The sequence below is a fragment of the Macaca mulatta genome, chromosome 7, assembly GCF_049350105.2.
Source record: "Macaca mulatta isolate MMU2019108-1 chromosome 7, T2T-MMU8v2.0, whole genome shotgun sequence".
Taxonomy (NCBI): domain Eukaryota; kingdom Metazoa; phylum Chordata; class Mammalia; order Primates; family Cercopithecidae; genus Macaca; species Macaca mulatta.
Window position 1 is genome coordinate 148,972,775 of NC_133412.1, and position 18,185 is coordinate 148,990,959.

An 18,185-nucleotide genomic window follows, 5' to 3' on the forward strand; every position below is an offset into this window, starting at 1 on the left:
AGGCTGAGGTGGGAGGACTACTTGACCCCAGGACGTTGAGCTGTAATGAGCCGAGATCCTGCCACTGCCCTCCAGCCTGGGCAACAGAGTGAGAACCTGTCGCAAAAAATGATAATAAAAACAAAAATAAATAAGAGAATATATGAGATGAGAGAGTGACATGTGGTTGCTATTAATTCTGTGCCTTGTTTGTGGTTTGGTTTAGAAATGGGCTTTTACTAAAAAGAAAAAGGAAGGTATTGGGAGAGAGGAACATTTAATCCTTTTTTCAGCAACATTAGTGATTCTTCGCATTTAGTGATTACCCAACCAGCTGAAATGAATGTTAAAACTGAGACAGAGAGTGAAGAGGAGGAAGAAGTCGCATTAGACAATGAAGATGAAGAGCAGGAAGCTTCCCAGGAGGAGTCTGCAGGATTTCTTAGAGAAAATCAAGCCAAAGATACACCCTCATTGACAACTTTGGTAGAAAATACACCCAAAGAAAATTCCATGAAAGTTCGTGAATGGAGTAAAAAAGGTGAACGGTGCTGCAAACTTGAGACTCAGGAGCTGGAGCCTAAATTTAACCTGATGCAGGTTCTTCAAGATAACGGCAATCTTAGGTAAGTATCTTTTATAATTATATTAGTAAAACTGATAACAGCTAACTTGTACTGTGTACCAGGTACTATTTTAGTGGTTTTACAGTCATTTTTCATTTAATATTTACAGAAGTCCTATGAAATAATGACTGTGATTAGACTTTGCTATCATTAAGGAAACTGAGCCTTAGAGAGGTTAGGTAACTTGTCTAAAGTAGAGCTGTGATACAAACCTGGGTCTCATTGGTTGGGCATTTGTGTCAGTCACTGAGTATAAGGTAACTGAGACAAGGAGCTCAAGCAGCTCATGGTTTAGTATCAGAGACAGAGAGCTTAGGCCATGGCCCCACTACAAACAAAGTGGTCTTAGGACATAGAAAAAGAGTGATTAGTCTGGCGTGGCAGGGCTAGAAAGGCATTATAGAGGAGGGAAAATTGGAATCAGGCCTTGACTGATGAGTAGGGTTTCAGGAGCTTTGGGAAGTGATGGTTAAGTGTGGGGGTGCTAGGTAGAGGCAATAAACACGTAGAGGTGGCCAGGCGCGGTGTCTCACACCTGTAATCCCAGCACTTTGTGAGGCCGAGGCGGTTGGATCACCTAAGATCAGGAGTTCAAGACCAGTCTGACCAATATGGAGAAACCCCCGTCTCTACTAAAAATACAAAATTAGCCGGGCGTGGTGGCACATGCCTGTAGTCCCAGCTACTAGGGAGGATGAGGCAGGAGAATTGCTTGAACCCGGGAAGTGGAGTTTGCAGTGAGCCAAGATTGTGCCATTGCCTTCCAGCCTGGGCAACAAGAGTGAAACTCCATCTTATAAAAAAAAAAAAAAAAAAAAAAGACTTAGAGGTGTGATAATACAGTCATTAATTAAGTCCCTTGGTGAGTTTTTATTGAGCACCTGCCCTATGCCAAGAATTGTGCTAGGCCATTTCACATTACTATGGGGACCAAGATAGGCCTGGAGCTTACAGTCTAGTGGGGAAGACTGACAGTCACCAAAGAAACAAGGTCATTTCAGGTCATGAGAAATGCTGTCAGGACAATAAGATGGTGTAATGTTAGAATGTAATTGGGCAGAGTTACTTAATTGCAGTGATCTGGCATGAAGAGGTAACCTTTGAGGTAAGTCCTGAATGATGAGGAGTCAGTCCTGTGAATATTAGGAGGCAGAACATTCCCAGCAGAATAGCAAGTACAAAGGCCCAGACATCATAATGAGCTTGGTGTGTTTACAAAATACAGACTAGAAGAATTACATGGGGAGAAGAGCATGGTAAGAAATGAGACTAAAAAATTGGATATTGTTAAATTGTGAAGGGCTGTAAGAGGAGCCTGAGCTTTATTTTCTAGATGACTTTTAAGCAGATAAATGATATGATGAGATCTTGTTTTAGAAAGTAAATCGTGCTTGCATTGTGGGATAGTGAAACTAAAGGCGGGGGGGCGGGGTGGGGGGGCGGTGAGTAAGGGACTGTTAGAATTGTCCAGAGCCAGGAAGATGAAGGCCTTGATCAGAGTAATGGCTTTAGGAATGGAGAGAATGGGATGGACTTAGTAAAATTTGCAAAGTAAAATTGATGAGACTAAATTTTTCACATTTGGAAACTTGGTGGTGCCTTCGGTCAATATAAGGAACAGGAGTTGGTTTCATGATAAAAACAATGAGTTTGATTTAAGACGTAGTAAGGAAGTGTTCTGGGCTGATGTCCAATAGACAGGTGAAAATACGGCTTTGTTGGTCGAGGTTGAACAGGATTGTATAGTTGATAGGGAAAGTCTTCAGAATGGGCAAGATTGTTCACAAAGTTATTTGGTTCAGCAAGGATAAAAAAGAGAGAATTGAGCCCTGGGGAATACCACTGTTCAATGGGTAAGTCAGTAAAAAGATCAAGAAGTAGCAGTTAGAGCAATAGACATAACATCAGAAAGGAGTAGTATGGTAAAAGCTGCAGAATGAGCGTTTCAGGTCTGTAGAGCCTCAAACAGCCCAAGTTAGATGAATAGTGAAAAGAGACTTCTGGATTTGTGACCTAGGGCCAGCTGAGTAGGTGGAAGAGCAGTTGTGAGCAGAGAAAATAAGAAAGCAAGTGTGAAGTAACTTTCTAAGGGTTTGGCAGTGAAAGGAAGGTAAGAATGCATCAGGGAGACAGCCAGCTTAAAAAAATGGATTTTTTTTTTCTTTTGAGAAGAGGTTCTGGAGCTTGTTTATAGACTAAGAGGAAGGATTTGAGGATAAGAGGATTAGAAATGCAGAAATGGATATATTGGTAGAGAACAGTCCTAAAGGAAGGTGGGAAGAGGCCAGAGGAGGGAATATCTCTTCCTATAAGTCAGAAAGAAAGTGCTATGGGATGAATGAAGTTGATGGAAGTTTAAGAGCAAGAAATTTTAGGCATTTATGCATGATAGTCTTTATTTCTAAATTAGAGGCCAGTTCTTATACTGAAAGTCTGGATTGGAGTACCATGGGATAGAGTTAAGATTTGGAACGGTGTCATGGAGAATAAGAATAGTTCTGTCAGTGGAGAATACACTAAACTCAGTCAGAAGACCTGGGCTCTGTCTATTTTAGTGCTACCAACTTGCTGTGTGGTCATAGGCAAGTCAAAGAGCTTCTGTAGGCCTCAGTTTCCTTTTCTGTCAATCCAAGGTATGGAGTTAGACAAGTGTTTTTTCAAACTTCTTCCTAGAAGGAAAAAAGATTTCACTGAATTGAAAATAGAGCATTTGATAACCACTGGACTGTATTCTAAGGTCCTTTCCAGCAATAACATTCTGCTTAGTTGTTATAGAAATAAATGATTTCTTCACGAATCTTGTGGCTCTCACTTTGAATGAGTAAACTGTTAAAATTGCAGGGTGTGTTAGTGTCAATCAGTGGTTTTTAGACTGTGTTCCCTAAAGCTGCTCATTGTTCGGTGAAGTGTCTCAGAGGCTGCTTAGGGGTTTGGGGAAGGTCCACAGCCAGGGTTCAGAACTCTAAGCATTGCCTCATTGTTGCATATCTTATATACTGGGCATATACGTAACCTTTTGTTTTTTAAAATTGGTTTCTTTGGTGTAAATCATTCTGGTTTTCATTCTTTCATCTTTTTGGGGGGTTTGTTGCAAGTGACTAGCTGAACAATGTGTCCAATACCTTAGAGACAGTCTCAGAATTAACATTCGTGAGGTTTATAGAAATGGAAACCTCAATACTTGTTCATTTGCTTTGCAACAGTGATTCACAACAAAACAATGATTGAAGTCTCAACTTATGAGCAGTAATCCCCTTATTTAAAAGATCTTCAAGTTTTCGTATAAAGGGATTAATCAGTGGAATTGGATATTCTGCTACATTCGAAGGTGTCTGAAACATGGTATTTCTTGCTCATTATATTGTAGGTGAATTTATTGACCCAAACGGAGGATCTTTTAAATTTATTTTGACTTGAGAATAATTTGTTGTGGAAACAAAGCTTATAGGATTGGTTCAGGACAAAGTCGTATATGTTCTCTGGGTAAACAAGAGTATAATTATTGTCTTTGAGAAACAGTTGAAAATCTACATTTATGGCCAGGCATGGTGGCTCATGCCTGTAATCCCAGTACTTTGGAAGGCTGAGGTGGGTGGATCGCCTGAGTTTGAGACCAACCTGATCAACATAGTGAAACTCCATCTTTACTAAAATACAAAAATTAGCTGGGCATGGTAGTGAGCACCTGTCATCTCAGCTACTTGGGAGGCTGAGGCGGGAGAATCGCTTGAACGTGGGAGGCAGAGGTTGCAGTGAACCGAGATCACGCCACTGCACTCCACCCTGGGTGACAAGAGCAAAACTCTGTCTTAAAAAAAAAAAAAAAAGAAAATATAAATGTAAATGTATTATTTCAAAACCATATTATGCTCCCGTAAAAAGCATCCCTGCTAGTAACAAAGATCTAGCCTTATTCATAGTTCATATTCTGAAGCTCTTATGTATTAAGCTCTCAAAAGCAAATCTACTCCCCAGCCTGACTCCCTTGCCCTCCAATTCTCCAACACACATGTGGAAGCTAGACTGGAGCCCTCTTATGATTTCCAGCTTACTCTATCCAAATCCTACCTCCTAACCTTGTGAAAACAGTCAGTAGAAAGCATTCAGTGATATTGCATGGGCGAGGATTGTCAACAAAGTTTGTATTGGGCCCTAATCTTCAGTGATATTATTTTGGCTACAGTGTCAGAAGGCCAATCAGCTGAAGTAACCAAAATCTTGACTGAAAGAAAACAGATCTGCCATGAATAGCAGCTGAGGTGAAAATCATCAGTGTCTCTCTGGCACTTCTGTCTTCCAGACTATAGCTCGATCAGATTTCCTTGTTTCCAGCCTAGACTACCAGGCAGAAAATAGCTGGGTTCTTTAATAATATTGCTGAGGTGCTTTTCACAAGACTTGAGGGTTTCTTTTGCCCACTGAATATCTGGGCTTGTCCTGCCTGGCCCATCAGTTTATCTATGACAAACTCTGTTGGACCTCCCTCATTTGTTCTGGACTCCAGCCATTCCATCTTGTAGTTGAGAACAGTGTGGCCTTAAATTTGGCCTTAAGAGTTCCTTTATAGGATTTATCTATTTCCTGCTTTGGACACTTTTATATACTAGAAATATCAATTGCCATTGCAAAATCCACACTTTTGCACTAACTGATATGTTCTTAAGGACCTCCAAATGTAAAAAAAATTTCTCATTAATACAGTGGTTTTTGTGAAGATTCAGTACTCCTGTCTGTTCCCCCAAGAAAGTTGTTAAAAAGTTCAGAGAGGGTCAGGCACAGTGACTCAGGCCTGTATGTAATCCCAGCACTTTGGGAGGCCAAGACAGGTGGATCACTTGAGGCCAAGAGTTCGAGACCAGTTTGGCCAACATGGTGAAACCCCGTCTCTACTAAAAATACAAAAATGAGCTGAGTGTGGTGGTGTGCATCTATAATTCCAGCTCCTCAGGTGGCTGAGGCAGAAGAATCGCATGAATGCAGCAGGATAGAGGTTGCAATGAGCCGAGATTCCGCCACTACATTGCAGCCTGGGTGACAGAATGAGACCCTGTCTCAAAAAAAAAAAAAAAATTCCAAAGAGAAGGTTTGAGTAGGAAATTTAATTTTCTGTTCTTGTTGTTTTCCCTCATGCTAATAATGAGAAAATAAATAGGATTCTCCATCTCTGATTCTTTTAATAGGAAATTAAAAAAAAACCCTCACGTACTGCTTAGAAGGAATCATTATTCACAGGCTGTAAGATGGGTTTCATATTTCTTAGCCATCATAATAGAAGGATCCTCAGTCACTTTGAGAGAAGCAAGTACACATTTTGTAGGTTTACACTTCCAATGCATAACAGTATGTTGTTTTGGATTTCTATAGCAAAGTGCAGGCCCGAATAGCATTCTCTGCCTATCTCCAGCATGTTCAAATTCGCCTGATGAAAGACAGTGGAGGTCAGACGTTCAGTGCCAGTTGGGCTGCCAAAGAGGATGAACAGATGGTGAGGCTCTTCTTATTGGAACTTTTTTACTTTCCCTTTTTCTTTCTTCTTTCTGTTTTTTGTTTTGTTTTGTTTTGTTTTTTGTTTTTTTTTCTATTAAGGTAAAGTGCAATGTATTTTTCTGGTGAAAGAATTATTACATAAGAAAGTTTTTAGATTTCTTAATACTTCAACATGAAGCAAATCTTTGACCTGGAGCTATGTTCATTACACCACGTAGTGAAGGCATCAATGTATTTCATTTTGAAATTGAAATTGATGTCTTGTTGGATGTGAAGCCTTGTGCAAAGCCCTTTAAAAGAATAACAATTTACAGTCTTTTCTCAAGCAACCTCACATATTATTAACTCTGAGGTAGGCATTATTATCCCTATTTTACAGAAGAGCAAACAAAGACCTCGAGAAGCCAAAATTCCACAGGTTGTATGTGATGAAACTGGAACTTAAACACAGATGTACATTACTTGCTCCTCCATTGGTTTCATGCATCATAAAGCATTTATTTTCTGTCCTGAGGAGTCAAATTAACTCTTTGAAAGTCACCACCTTATTATAGGCCCTGTCAGAATGCACCATCCTCCAAGTTGGTATTTTTTACTTTACTAGTTGTGACCTCGTAAGATTCTTAGATTGCTAGAATCAAACTTGCATAATCATTTTTACTGTATATCAGTCATTTGAGCATTCCTGGGATTCAGTATTCTAGGACGGGTTTGTGTGTGTGAATCAGTATGATGGGGAGCTTTAAGCTGTTTGGTAAGGTCAGAGCTTATAGAAGAAGCCACAGCCCTTCAGTTTTGTTTTTTTTTTCAGACGGAGTCTCGCTCTGTTGCCCAGGCTGGAGTGCAGTGGTGCGATCTCAGCTCACTGCAACCTCTGCCTCCTGGGTTCAAGCTATTCTCCTGCCTCAGCATCCCGGATTCAAGCTATTTTCCTGCCTCAGCCTCCCAAGTAGCTGCACCACCAATCCTGGCTAATTTTGTATTTTTAGTAGTGATGGGGTTTCTCCATGTTGGTCAGGCTGGTCTCGAACTCCTGACCTTAGGGATCTACCCGCCTTGGCCTCCCAAAGTGCTGGGATTACAGGCATGAGCCACTGCACCCAGCCCCATATTCTTTTTAATAACAGGGATTTGTCACCAAAAGGAGAGGGGCCTTTGAGTCTGAGACAGCTGCATTCTTTGTTCCGCTCAGTGGGGACCTTACTGTAATTTTTAGTCCTCTGCATACAAAAGGCAAGTCTTTATGCCAGGCTTATTGTAAAAACATGTTGGTTATCCCAGAAAACAACTTATGAATTTAAAGTAGCCAATGGAACCCAGAGATAAAACCTTGTGTGTTGTGAATAATCCTTCAGCCATCAGTGGAAAATGTTAGCTCTGCTCTTTCCAAGTGGAAAATTGAAACTGTCTTTTTGAGAGTCAGTTCGTCTGCTCCACTGTGAAAAAAAATAATGTTTTAATATAACAGCTTAAACCACCCTATAGTAAAGACAGCAGAGTAGGACTATGAAATTCAACCCTCTGGTTATGAGGCTGTTTCATTTACGCTGGAGTGAACTGGCACCAAAGGACAATGAACCAGAATCAAATTCAAGAAGAAAAAATATAGTTTAAAAAAGAATAACCACGCAGATGCTGGCTTGGAATTCACACAGTATTTCTTTGGGGCTTTCTACAAGAATATTGGGGATCATCACTGTAAAACTTAATACCAGTTCTGTGAATTCTTTCTTAAAAATATATCTAGGCTGGGTGTGGTAGCTCGTGCCTGTAATCCCAGTACTTTGGGAGGCTGAGGCAGGTGGATCAGTTGAGGTCAGGAGTTCGAAACCAACATGGTGAAACTCCGTCTCTACTAAAACACAAAAAAATTAGCTGGGTGTGGTAGTGTGCACCTGTAGTCCCAGCTACTCGGGAGGCTGAGGCAGGGGAATCACTTGAACCTGGGAGGCGGAGGTGCAGTGAGCCTAGATCACACCACTGCACTTCAGCCTGGGTGACAGAGCAAGATTCCATCTCAAAAAAAAAAAAGAAGATATATGTGTGTGTGTGTGTGTGTGTGTGTGTGTGTATGTATGCATGTATATAAAGAGAGAGAGGGGGAGAGACAGAGCGTGCAAGCCCTAGTCTTGCTTTTGAGGAAGGTAGATGTAGAGTTGGCCTCTCTGCTCCAGCTTAGGTTAGAGATTCCTTATCTCATAACTCACAGAAGGCACCTCAACAGAACGTCCCCAGATCTATCATCTGAAGGCAGTTTTATTGTGGTTTTTGGACAACAACATCTTTAAGGCTTTTGGCCTTATAAAATCTCTCTTTGAAGCATTTATGATTTTATCAGTAATCTGATTGGTATCTGTTCAGATTTCAAAATCCTTTGCCTCCATCTTCAGTGAGATGTATTCTTTCTTTCCCTTAGTAACTTTCCACTGTGCCCTCCTTGACAACCCCCAATTCTAAAAGCTCCTTTATTCTTCAGGAAGAAAAAAAGCTATGACCTTTCAAACTACTGTGATAGTTCTTTCTTTGCCTTAATCACGACACTTTTAAAGTCATTAGTTTCTACTCTTCACGTGTATTTTTCATTACCCTTGCATTTTCTTAATGTCTTCTTGTACTCTCTTTATTAAAACTCTTTTCTTGAAATTATCCCTCAGTGGTCAGATCCAAGGCCTTGTCTTTGTAGTGGGCCTTTCCAGCTCCAGCCTCTTGGAAGCATTTGACATGGAACTCTTTCTTCAGTTGGCCTCCATGACACTATTTTCTCTTAATTTTCTTTTTTTCTTTTTTGAAATGGAATCTTGCTTTGTTGCCCAGGCTGGAGTGCAGTGGCGTGATCTTGGCTCAGTGCAACCTCCGCCTCCTGGGTTCAATTGATTCTCATACCTCAGCCTGCTGAGTAGCGGAGATTACAGGTGTGTGCCACCACATCCGGCTAATTTTTGTATTTTTCGTAGAAATGGGATTTTACCATGTTGGCCAGGCTGATCTCGAACTCCTGACCTCAAGTGATCTGCCCACCTCAGCTTCCCAAAGTGCTAGGATTACAGGTGTGAGCCACCATGCCCAGCCTATTTTCTCCTGGTTTTCTATGTTTCTGATGTTTCTAACCTGGTTTTTTTTTCCTGACTCTTCCTCATCTTTTCTATCTCTAAATATGAATATTTCTGTATTTTCTGTCTTCTCACCTTTGATACTTTCATCTGCTTCCACAGTTTTAGTTTCTACTACCTGTCTTGGAATGCTACCCTTCCCTAAATAGTACTATTAGTGTATGTACTATGGCACTTTTACAACTCCTACTGTATTACATAGTTATTTACATACATACTTGATTTAAATTTTCTGATTGCCAGCTTATTTAGGGAAGGGAATAAGTGTCTTTTGGTTTTGTTTTGTCTTTCTGTATCCTTTTTATATCTAACCTGTTTGTTCTGGGTCTTGTTTGTTGAAATGTGTAATATACATCTTCTTACATCTCTGTTATATAATCCCCTTGTAGCTTGTCTTCTGTTGCTTAGCACCATCCCTCCTTTTTTTTTCTCCCATGACTCTTTAATTTATAGGAGCTGGTTGTTCGTTTCCTCAAGCGAGCATCAAATAACCTCCAGCAGTCACTGAGGATGGTATTACCCAGCCGACGATTGGCACTTCTGGAACGCAGAAGAATCCTGGCCCACCAGCTGGGTGACTTTATCATTGTATACAACAAGGTAAGTCTTTTGTCTGTTAGTCTTGTGCTTTGGATTGCCATACACTGTCAGAAACAGACTGGCTAGAAGCCTCCATGCAACTGGATGGAGACCTTCTTCTGTTCTCTGGCATCACCATCCCTTGTGTATTACTGTTAGGGGAAGCAGGACCCCACACCTTAACCCAGCTGGTCTGAAAAACTATTAATTACTTCCGAAGGCCCAGTGGCCATAGATAATTCTTAATTCTTACCAAAAGGCAGATTCCATTTGAGCAGTTAGATGAATCCTAGGCTGTGTGAGTCTGCACGGTTGTTAGTGCCTGTAGAAAGTGGCAAATTGACCATTTGAGAACAAATTTGAGCTGTGGATTGAATACGATGACATATTCTTTCTTGAGCAAGTTATACTTTCATCTTTAAAACATTTTATACAGTTACAGAATTTTACAGTCAAGCCCAAGAGATATACTATTTAATTAGAATATTTTACAAAGCATTCTTCTATATCCCAGGATCTCAGAATGCATTAAAAATATGATTTTGGGTGTTTGGGTTTGGGAGGTTTGGTCAGTTTGCAGAAGGAAAAGCTGACAGAAATTTAAATGGCTTTTCTAAAGTTGCATGGAATTGTTAGTAGAATGTCAGTACACCAAACTCATAGACACAGTTTACTCCAGATCTGTTGAGAATTTTGTTATGTCTTATATAAGTGAAGAATTTATTCAATATGGAAGCTGGTATAAGAGTACCTTCCAAGATCTGTCTTTCCTAATTGGAACAAAATACTGTGTCTGTTGTCATATTGTTAAAGCTACAAGGGTGATCGTAGATATTACTAAGCTACTATAAAAAGCTCTTTAGTCAATGTGCTGTGTAAGTAGAAAGTAAAAACATGATTAAAATTTATATTCATTCTGCAACTTTTACTTGGGAATTTCACCGTGTTTTACAAAATCATGGCCAAAAGTAATATATCACATTTATAGGTAGCAAAAGTACATACAAGAATTAAATGTCTTTATTATAAGGACAGATTAACTCAAGGCTATTGAAAGTACATGATGAAGTGCATATTTATTAGGAGTCAGTTTTATCTTGTTGTTTTTCTGTGGGGTTTGGGCACTGGGTAGGAAACAGAACAAATGGCTGAAAAGAAATCAAAGAAGAAAGTTGAAGAAGAAGAGGAGGATGGGGTGAATATGGAAAACTTTCAAGAGTTCATCAGACAAGCAAGGTAGAAGACATTCTTGATTAATTAAAGCTGTCTTATTCCATCTTCCATACTGCTGATTGAATACCAGCATTCCTTTGTTTCTGACACATGGATGTGAATGAAATCACTCTTAAAGCTGGATACAGTGGCGCACCGCATTAGTCCTAGTTACTTGGGAGCCTGAGGCAGGAGGATTGCTTGAGCCCAGGAATTCAAGGCCAGCTTGGGCAACATAGTGAGACCCTGTCTCTAAATGAAGAAAAAAGAAATCATTCTCAGAAGGAGAAAACATTTTATAGACTTGGCCTCTCCATATCTTAGCCAATTATGTTGCTGTTTTCATGGCTTCAGTTATCAAAACATTACTGCTGGGTAGCAGGGCTGTAGTTCTAGACAGCCTTCACAGTACACATCTCTTGAAGTCACAAGAGAGCCCTTTGGAAAGTTGAAGTTAGAGGCATCTCATATTTACTGGGTCTGAATTTATCCCTGACCTACTCATGGAGTGGAAATGACCAAATTTTGCCTACATTGAATAGGTTGAGGAATTTGCAATTTCTCCACTCTGTGAGGGTTACACCTAATTTATATAAAATAGAACAAGTTCTTCATGCTTAGGGTTAGCCTTTAGAAATGGAAAATCTCAGTATTCATCTCTCTATCTTGATGAAAGTCAGCCAAGCCATTTTGTCCATTTATGTTGGCTTACAAAGGAAGAGATAACAAAGACACTCAATTTTAAATCTTGTAAAACTTACACTGGAGAATTTTTTTCTAAATAGAGAGATGTGCAAAACCATTAAAATAAAATAGGATAAAAAAACCATAAACCCCATTACTTAGGCTTCAACTGTCAAAGTCACAAATAGGGAGAAAATCAGTAGAAAATCTACCCTATGTTGATTTGTGAAGTTAAATGAGGTACGGGTAGGGGCTTATCAATCACCAGCATAATATGATCTTTGTTTAATACCTTTTTCAGACCTCACTATCATACGCTTTACAGCAAACAAATATATCATTTTGTAGGAGTCCATAATTGTATGATGTTACTTGTTGATATTTTTGAGTCTTAAGTAATATGATTGATAAAACAGGTATAGAAACAGTTTCTCTCATTAACATTATGAAAACAGAAAAGGATTAAAAAAAAAAGATAATTTTCAGGTTTATCCTAAGGATCTTCAAAATCCCTAAAATATATATTTAAAAAAACCCAGACTTTAAAAGAACACTATTTCCCAAGCAAGTCTAACTGGATACTAAAAATGAATTATATATACGGTTAACGAATTCTATAGATTTGGAGATAAAATGCATTGGAACATAATTACTTCTGAATGTGGATTGGGTGTTGATTTTTGGGAAATAATGTGGTAAAGTTCTTCTTTTATTAAGTTTGGTTTGAGTACACGGATGCTTTTCAGGGCTGGTAGATTCAAATACGTGCCGGAGTCAGACAGGAAAACATAAATTATGAAGTGGGCAAAGGATGAGACAGATATAAAGCAGCTTGTATTTTGACCAGCCATAACCTTTGCCTTTCAGTATTCTGTGAAGGGCCAAATAAAACACACTGACAGGCAGAGGTTTGCAACCTCAGCTGTAGATCTTTGATAGTTACTTGAGAAACTTTTCTTGTGGCATTTGGCTACTTTGGAGACTTTGGGGTTTACGCTGAGATTCATAAAGCTGGTTTCTAGGTTCTGGTTAGAGTGTGTTTTCTGAAGATGGGATATAGGTTCTCTGTGATAATGCAGGCATACTTCACTTAATAGCCACTTTTCTAGAACATAGCCAAGCTTCAAGGAAAAGAAAAGAAAAAGGCCATTGAGAAGCTGCTACAGATTAAAGTCCATGTGTGTGATATGTTCACTAGAAGAATCCACTGGCCCCTCATCTGTTTTCTTATACTTTCTATTTTGTGGCTATTCATAAAGAGCATATAATTTCAGTACTTTGAAGTGATTTAGAGATGATCTACCTTAGCCTCGTGCATTATATAGATGGTTAGGGAATTCTATGGTTATTGGTGGATTTCCTTATTTTTGACTTAGGCAATGAAAATGACAAGTGGCTCTTTAAGTGAAGATACTTCAGTTATCTAGAAGTGAACTGAACAAACTGTGAAGGGCCAGATAATAAACATTTCAGACTCCGTGGGCTGCATATGGTTGGTGGTGGTGGTGGTGGTGGTGGTGGTGGTTGTTCTTGTTGTAGTTGTTGTTTTGCATATTCTTTAAATGTATTTTTTAAAATTTTTGGCTGGGGGCCATAAAAACAAGTCGCTGGTCAGGTTTAGCCTACAGTGTGTAGTTGGTTGCTGCCTGTTCTCAAATGTGGCTGTCCAATAGAACTTTTTGTGGGTGACTACTGAACACTTGAAGTGTGGCTAGTTTATGGAAAAGAATCTTTAATTTAATTTAATTTGAATTTAAATAGTTACATATGACTGACTAGTGGCTACCATATTAGACAGTGTAGATCTAGAAAATTCACTGTGGAATGAATAAAACCTTATGCTTTAAATTTTTTAGATTGCTTTCATTTATATTTTATTTTAACCACCTATTAATAGGGAATTTTCAGCTTGTGCTTTTCATTTTTCCCTTTTCCAGCTTGCTCTGTTTTCATAATAAAATCTGGTGGAAAGATTTTCCAGAATAGCTTCCTGTCTGACCATACTTTTTCTCCTCATTTCAGTGAGGCTGAACTGGAGGAGGTGTTGACTTTTTATACCCAAAAGAACAAGTCTGCTAGTGTCTTCCTGGGGACTCACTCTAAAAGTTCTAAGAACAACAACAGTTATTCTGATAGTGGGGCAAAAGGTGGTAAGTATGCTGGTTAGTTAATGAAAAACAAGAACAAGTGAGGAAATGAGAAATGCAAAGGAGAATGAGGAATAATGTGTTGGCTAAGCACTAATAGTCTCCAAGGTAATGAGACTTTGTAGCATGGGGAGGGGGTGGAGAATGGGGGACAGTACTTTTGGTCCTAAAAGCAGAAGAGGGGCATGGTCTGATTTTTTTTTCATGGCAATTAACAACAGAGAGCTTTTCAAGAAAAGCTAATAATAGCTGGTATTTAGTGAACACTTATCTTTCTATCTGCTGGACATGGTCTTATTTTTTACTTCCCAAAACCACGTAGAGTGGGCACTACTACAAAACCTCTTTACAGATGAGAAACTAAGCTAAAAGAGACTCAGTAACTTGCCCAAGGCTATTCTTTTTCGTGCAGGGACAAGGAATTTGATCCATAGTCTGCCTGACTCAAAGTTTGTGCTCTTAATATTCTCTTCTATCTCTCTTAATGATTATTTCTGACTCTTGTCAAGTTTATTACTTTCTCTAACTTAACATCATTGGCATTTTGGACAGGAGAATTCTTTGTTGTGTCGGGCTGTTCCATACCTGGTGGGATATCTATTATACTTGGTTCCAAGCCTGACATGCCATTAGCTTTCCTCAGCTATTGTTATAATCCAGAAGGCCCCTACATGTTTCTAAAACTTGTTACTGCTGGGGAATTCCATGGTCGGGGATTTTGGAATTGAGTATGGATGTGGCTGTCTAGCTCACGTCACCATGATAAAAAAAAAAAAAAATAGCAGTGACATTCTGTTATAAACAAAGCTCTGTGCTTTAAATGTAGTTAACTTAAAACCTAGATGGAAGCCTAAGGCTTAGGTAATCAACCTACTGATTTTGTCAGTGTGCTAAGTACTAGATTCCAAGATGGAGACTTCTTCCCTGCTCTTAAGGTTATGATAACCTAATGTGGAAATAGCCAGGAAGATTGGTCATTTAAAATGTAGACTGAATTTTCCTAAAGAAACAGTGTTGATGTTTTAAAAACTGGTTTGGTTCCTAGGCCAATCCACATGAGCTTGTTTAACTGACTGTATAATTGAATTATTGTATTACTGGAAGTCCTGAATCCAGCCCTTTTCTTTGAGTTTTTCTAACGTCATTCACCTGTTCATTCATTCCTTCTATACTTCTTTTTTTACTTAGCACCTATTATGTGTTAGGCACTTTCATGGTTGCTAGAGATACAATGACCAGGACTGTCACAGTCTTTAACTTTATAAAGTTTATTGTCTGGTAGATAAAGTTGGGTGAGTGAATAGAAGAAGAAAGCTGGCAGAAGCTCTGAAAAGCTCCTTTAAGAGTTTTGGCTAAGGGAGACAAAGGAATTCTTGTAATAAGGTTGTAATAGAGAAAAGTGTGCTAATTTGGGGAGGTAGGGGCCTAGATGGACATTCATCTAGTAGCTTCTCCCCTGGCAGTAATGTGGAAGCCCTAACAGCATGTAGTGGCAATATCTTTTGTACTGATAGGTCATTCAAATTTCTAGGGTTTGTGTTTTAAGGGATTACCTTTACGTAAGATCCATACCTATGTAAACCTATTAAGGATAACTAGGAAACCTATTAAGGGTAGTAGGAAGGCTTCAGTCAAGGAAACAACATTATGACATTTGATAGTATAGTATCTGGACTCATTTCAAACATGAACAAACGAGTGTGTGACAGTGTTACCACTGCTATTGGCGACGGAGGGGAGAAAATTCATGTGTCTTTATTCTTTCACTCTGAAAGATGATGTATAAAATGGCCTTTCTTAAGTTTTTGTATGATTCTAGCCCTTGACAAAGATTTTGGAATATTTTTATATGTAATTAGCTTTGGCTATTCTGTTTCAAAATTCTGTAGTGGAGAAAAAATTAGTTATTAATGTCAAAATTGATTAGAGTGATACTATTATTGAATATACTGATCAGCCTATCTCCAGTAAAACTGAAGAGTTTAAGAGACAGAGCCATCGTAGTATCCAGGTATTACGCCAAGAAATAGTGGGACCGCTCTTGCTGTCTCGGGGTAGCTTCGCTGCTCCATACATATTATAACTTCTTGGATCCAGGGGCTACCACCAACCAACGTGATCTCTTAGAACCCTCCGTCTGAATTCCTGGCATAAGCATCTGACCGCCCTTATTATTATTATTATTTTTCCAGATAAGCCCTAGCTTGTTGGCTGTCTGTGGATGGCTGCCCTGGGTTTAGGTACCTTTCCCTCGTTCAGTTAACTGTAGCTGGGATTTGGAATAGCTGGGAATCATTTAATTGGTTGCCCACTCCATAGGGCTGTGGGTGTCTCCATCTTTGGAAAAATGTGATGAGATGTGCCATGTTTCCCAGCATTGATTAGCAGTTGTGTTATATTTTTGGAAATAAAATTATGTATAGAACAACGGACTTGCAATTGATTTTAGGAGAGTCCAAGCTCAGTATTTCTTATTTCAGATCACCCTGAGACTATAATGGAAGAAGCGAAAATGAAGCCGCCTAAACAGCAACAGGCAACAGAAATTCACTCTGATAAATTATCTCGTGAGTGATTTCAAACCTACCTAGATTTACTGCTCTCTGATAATTCCCTAAAAGAAGAAAATAGTCATCAGATATTAAATATTTCTAAAGCATGGAACATTACCTCAAAGAAATATTTTTTTTTGTTTTTCCTTTTCCCTTAGAATTTTCTCTTATCTATTGATAAGCTGTTTTCCTTCCAAAGACTTTTTCATTTTCTTAAGTTTAGAAATTCTGAGTTTAGAAATTCTAGTTTCTGAGTGAGAAATTAGAAAAAATTCTTTTTTCCTAGAAGCTTGAAGAGAAGGGGGAGAGGAATTAGCTGTTACTAGTGGAGACTTCATCTTGATGTCCTAACATGTGTAAAACATGCCTGCTCTGTTTCATAGTGGTAGTCCCAACTCCAGCTTTTAGAAAGGAATAAAAGTAAATTCCTATTTCTATTGCCAAGTTGTTTCTGGTAGGCAAAAATCATTAAGTTTATGATGAATACTCATTAAAGTCTGTATTTCATGATTCCTGTTTCATGCCAAGATTATTGTGATGTTTATGTTTTAAAAATATTTGTTTTATAGAGATTGTATGTTTGTTTTTTCTAAAATGATGTCTTGTTTTGTTTTTAATAGGATTTACCACTTCAGCAGAAAAAGAGGCAAAATTAGTTTATACCAATTCTTCGTCTGCTCCTTTCTCTGGTCCTACTGCTACTCTGCAGAAAATTCCCAACACCCATTTGTCATCTGTTACAACCTCAGACCTTTCTCCAGGGCCTGGCCACCATTCTTCTTTATCTCAAATTCCTTCAGCTATCCCCAGCATGCCTCACCAGCCAACAATTTTACTGAACACAGTCTCTGCCAGTGCTTCTCCCTCCCTACATCCTGGGACACAGAACATCCCAAGCCCTGCTGGCCTGCCTCGCTGTCGATCAGGAAGTCACACCATTGGCTCCTTTTCTTCCTTCCAAAGTGCTGCACACATCTATAGCCAGAAACTGTCTCGTCCCTCTTCAGCAAAGGCAGGTGAGTGAGAGAACGAAAGATGGTCCACAATGTGAGCTCCTCCCCAGCCCCAATAAAGAAAGAATGTGATCTCTTCCCTTTGCCTTTTTTTAAATTTTGAAATGGAAAGGGACACACACTGCATTGTTCTGATGTGACTAAAGAAGGCTTGCATTGCATCCAGTAGCATGCATTCATTGACGCAAGAGGAAACAGGACTTCTTTTAGGTACTGGAGATAAAGAGATGAATCTGACAAGGCTTCTGCTCACTAGGAGCCTACAGCCTAGTCAACAGATTTCCTGTTAACCATAGACCTATGAGTGTGCTCTGTGCATTCTCTGTGCTTCAAATAGTTATTCCCAACATCAGACAAGTTAGTTTTTAAGACAAGAATGACTTGAATAAATAACCAAAGAATTCTTAGAATAGGATTTATCATTTTAACTGAAATAGACCTATATTGTCAAATTTGTCCTTCTTTTTTTTTTTAATAACAGCTTTACTGAGATATAATTTACATTCCATCAAATTCACCCTTTTAAAGTGTACAATTCAGTGGGGGTTTTTTTATATATTCACAGACTTGTTCAACCAACACCACTATCTAATTTTAGAACATTTTCATCATCTCCAAAAGAAACCCCATACCTGTTAGCAGCCACTGTCTGTTTCTTCCTCCCCCTAGCCCCTGGAAACCACTGATCTACTTCTCTGTTTTTACAGATTTGTCTATTCTAGACATTTTTATATAAGTAAAATCATATAATAGGTGGTCTTTTGTGAATGGCCGCTTTCTATTCTGGACATTTTAT

General features: G+C 39.0%; 1 protein-coding gene across 50 annotated transcripts in view; it reads left to right on the forward strand.

The window, feature by feature from the left end:
• The window catches only part of TTLL5 (tubulin tyrosine ligase like 5), a 290,959-nt gene that overhangs the window by 102,202 nt on the left and 170,572 nt on the right, over positions 1-18,185 (forward strand). For all 50 annotated transcript variants that reach the window (XR_003731645.2, XR_013396464.1, XM_015144156.3 and 47 more), the window contains 7 exons: positions 299-605; positions 5,970-6,090; positions 9,656-9,802; positions 10,914-11,017; positions 13,700-13,827; positions 16,305-16,391; positions 16,997-17,392. Coding sequence is in view for 48 of the 50 variants with exons in the window: in XM_015144156.3 (XP_014999642.1) it covers positions 299-605; positions 5,970-6,090; positions 9,656-9,802; positions 10,914-11,017; positions 13,700-13,827; positions 16,305-16,391; positions 16,997-17,392 (1,290 nt within the window). In the remaining 2 variants the exon portion in view is untranslated. The remainder of the gene's footprint in view (positions 1-298; positions 606-5,969; positions 6,091-9,655; positions 9,803-10,913; positions 11,018-13,699; positions 13,828-16,304; positions 16,392-16,996; positions 17,393-18,185) is intronic.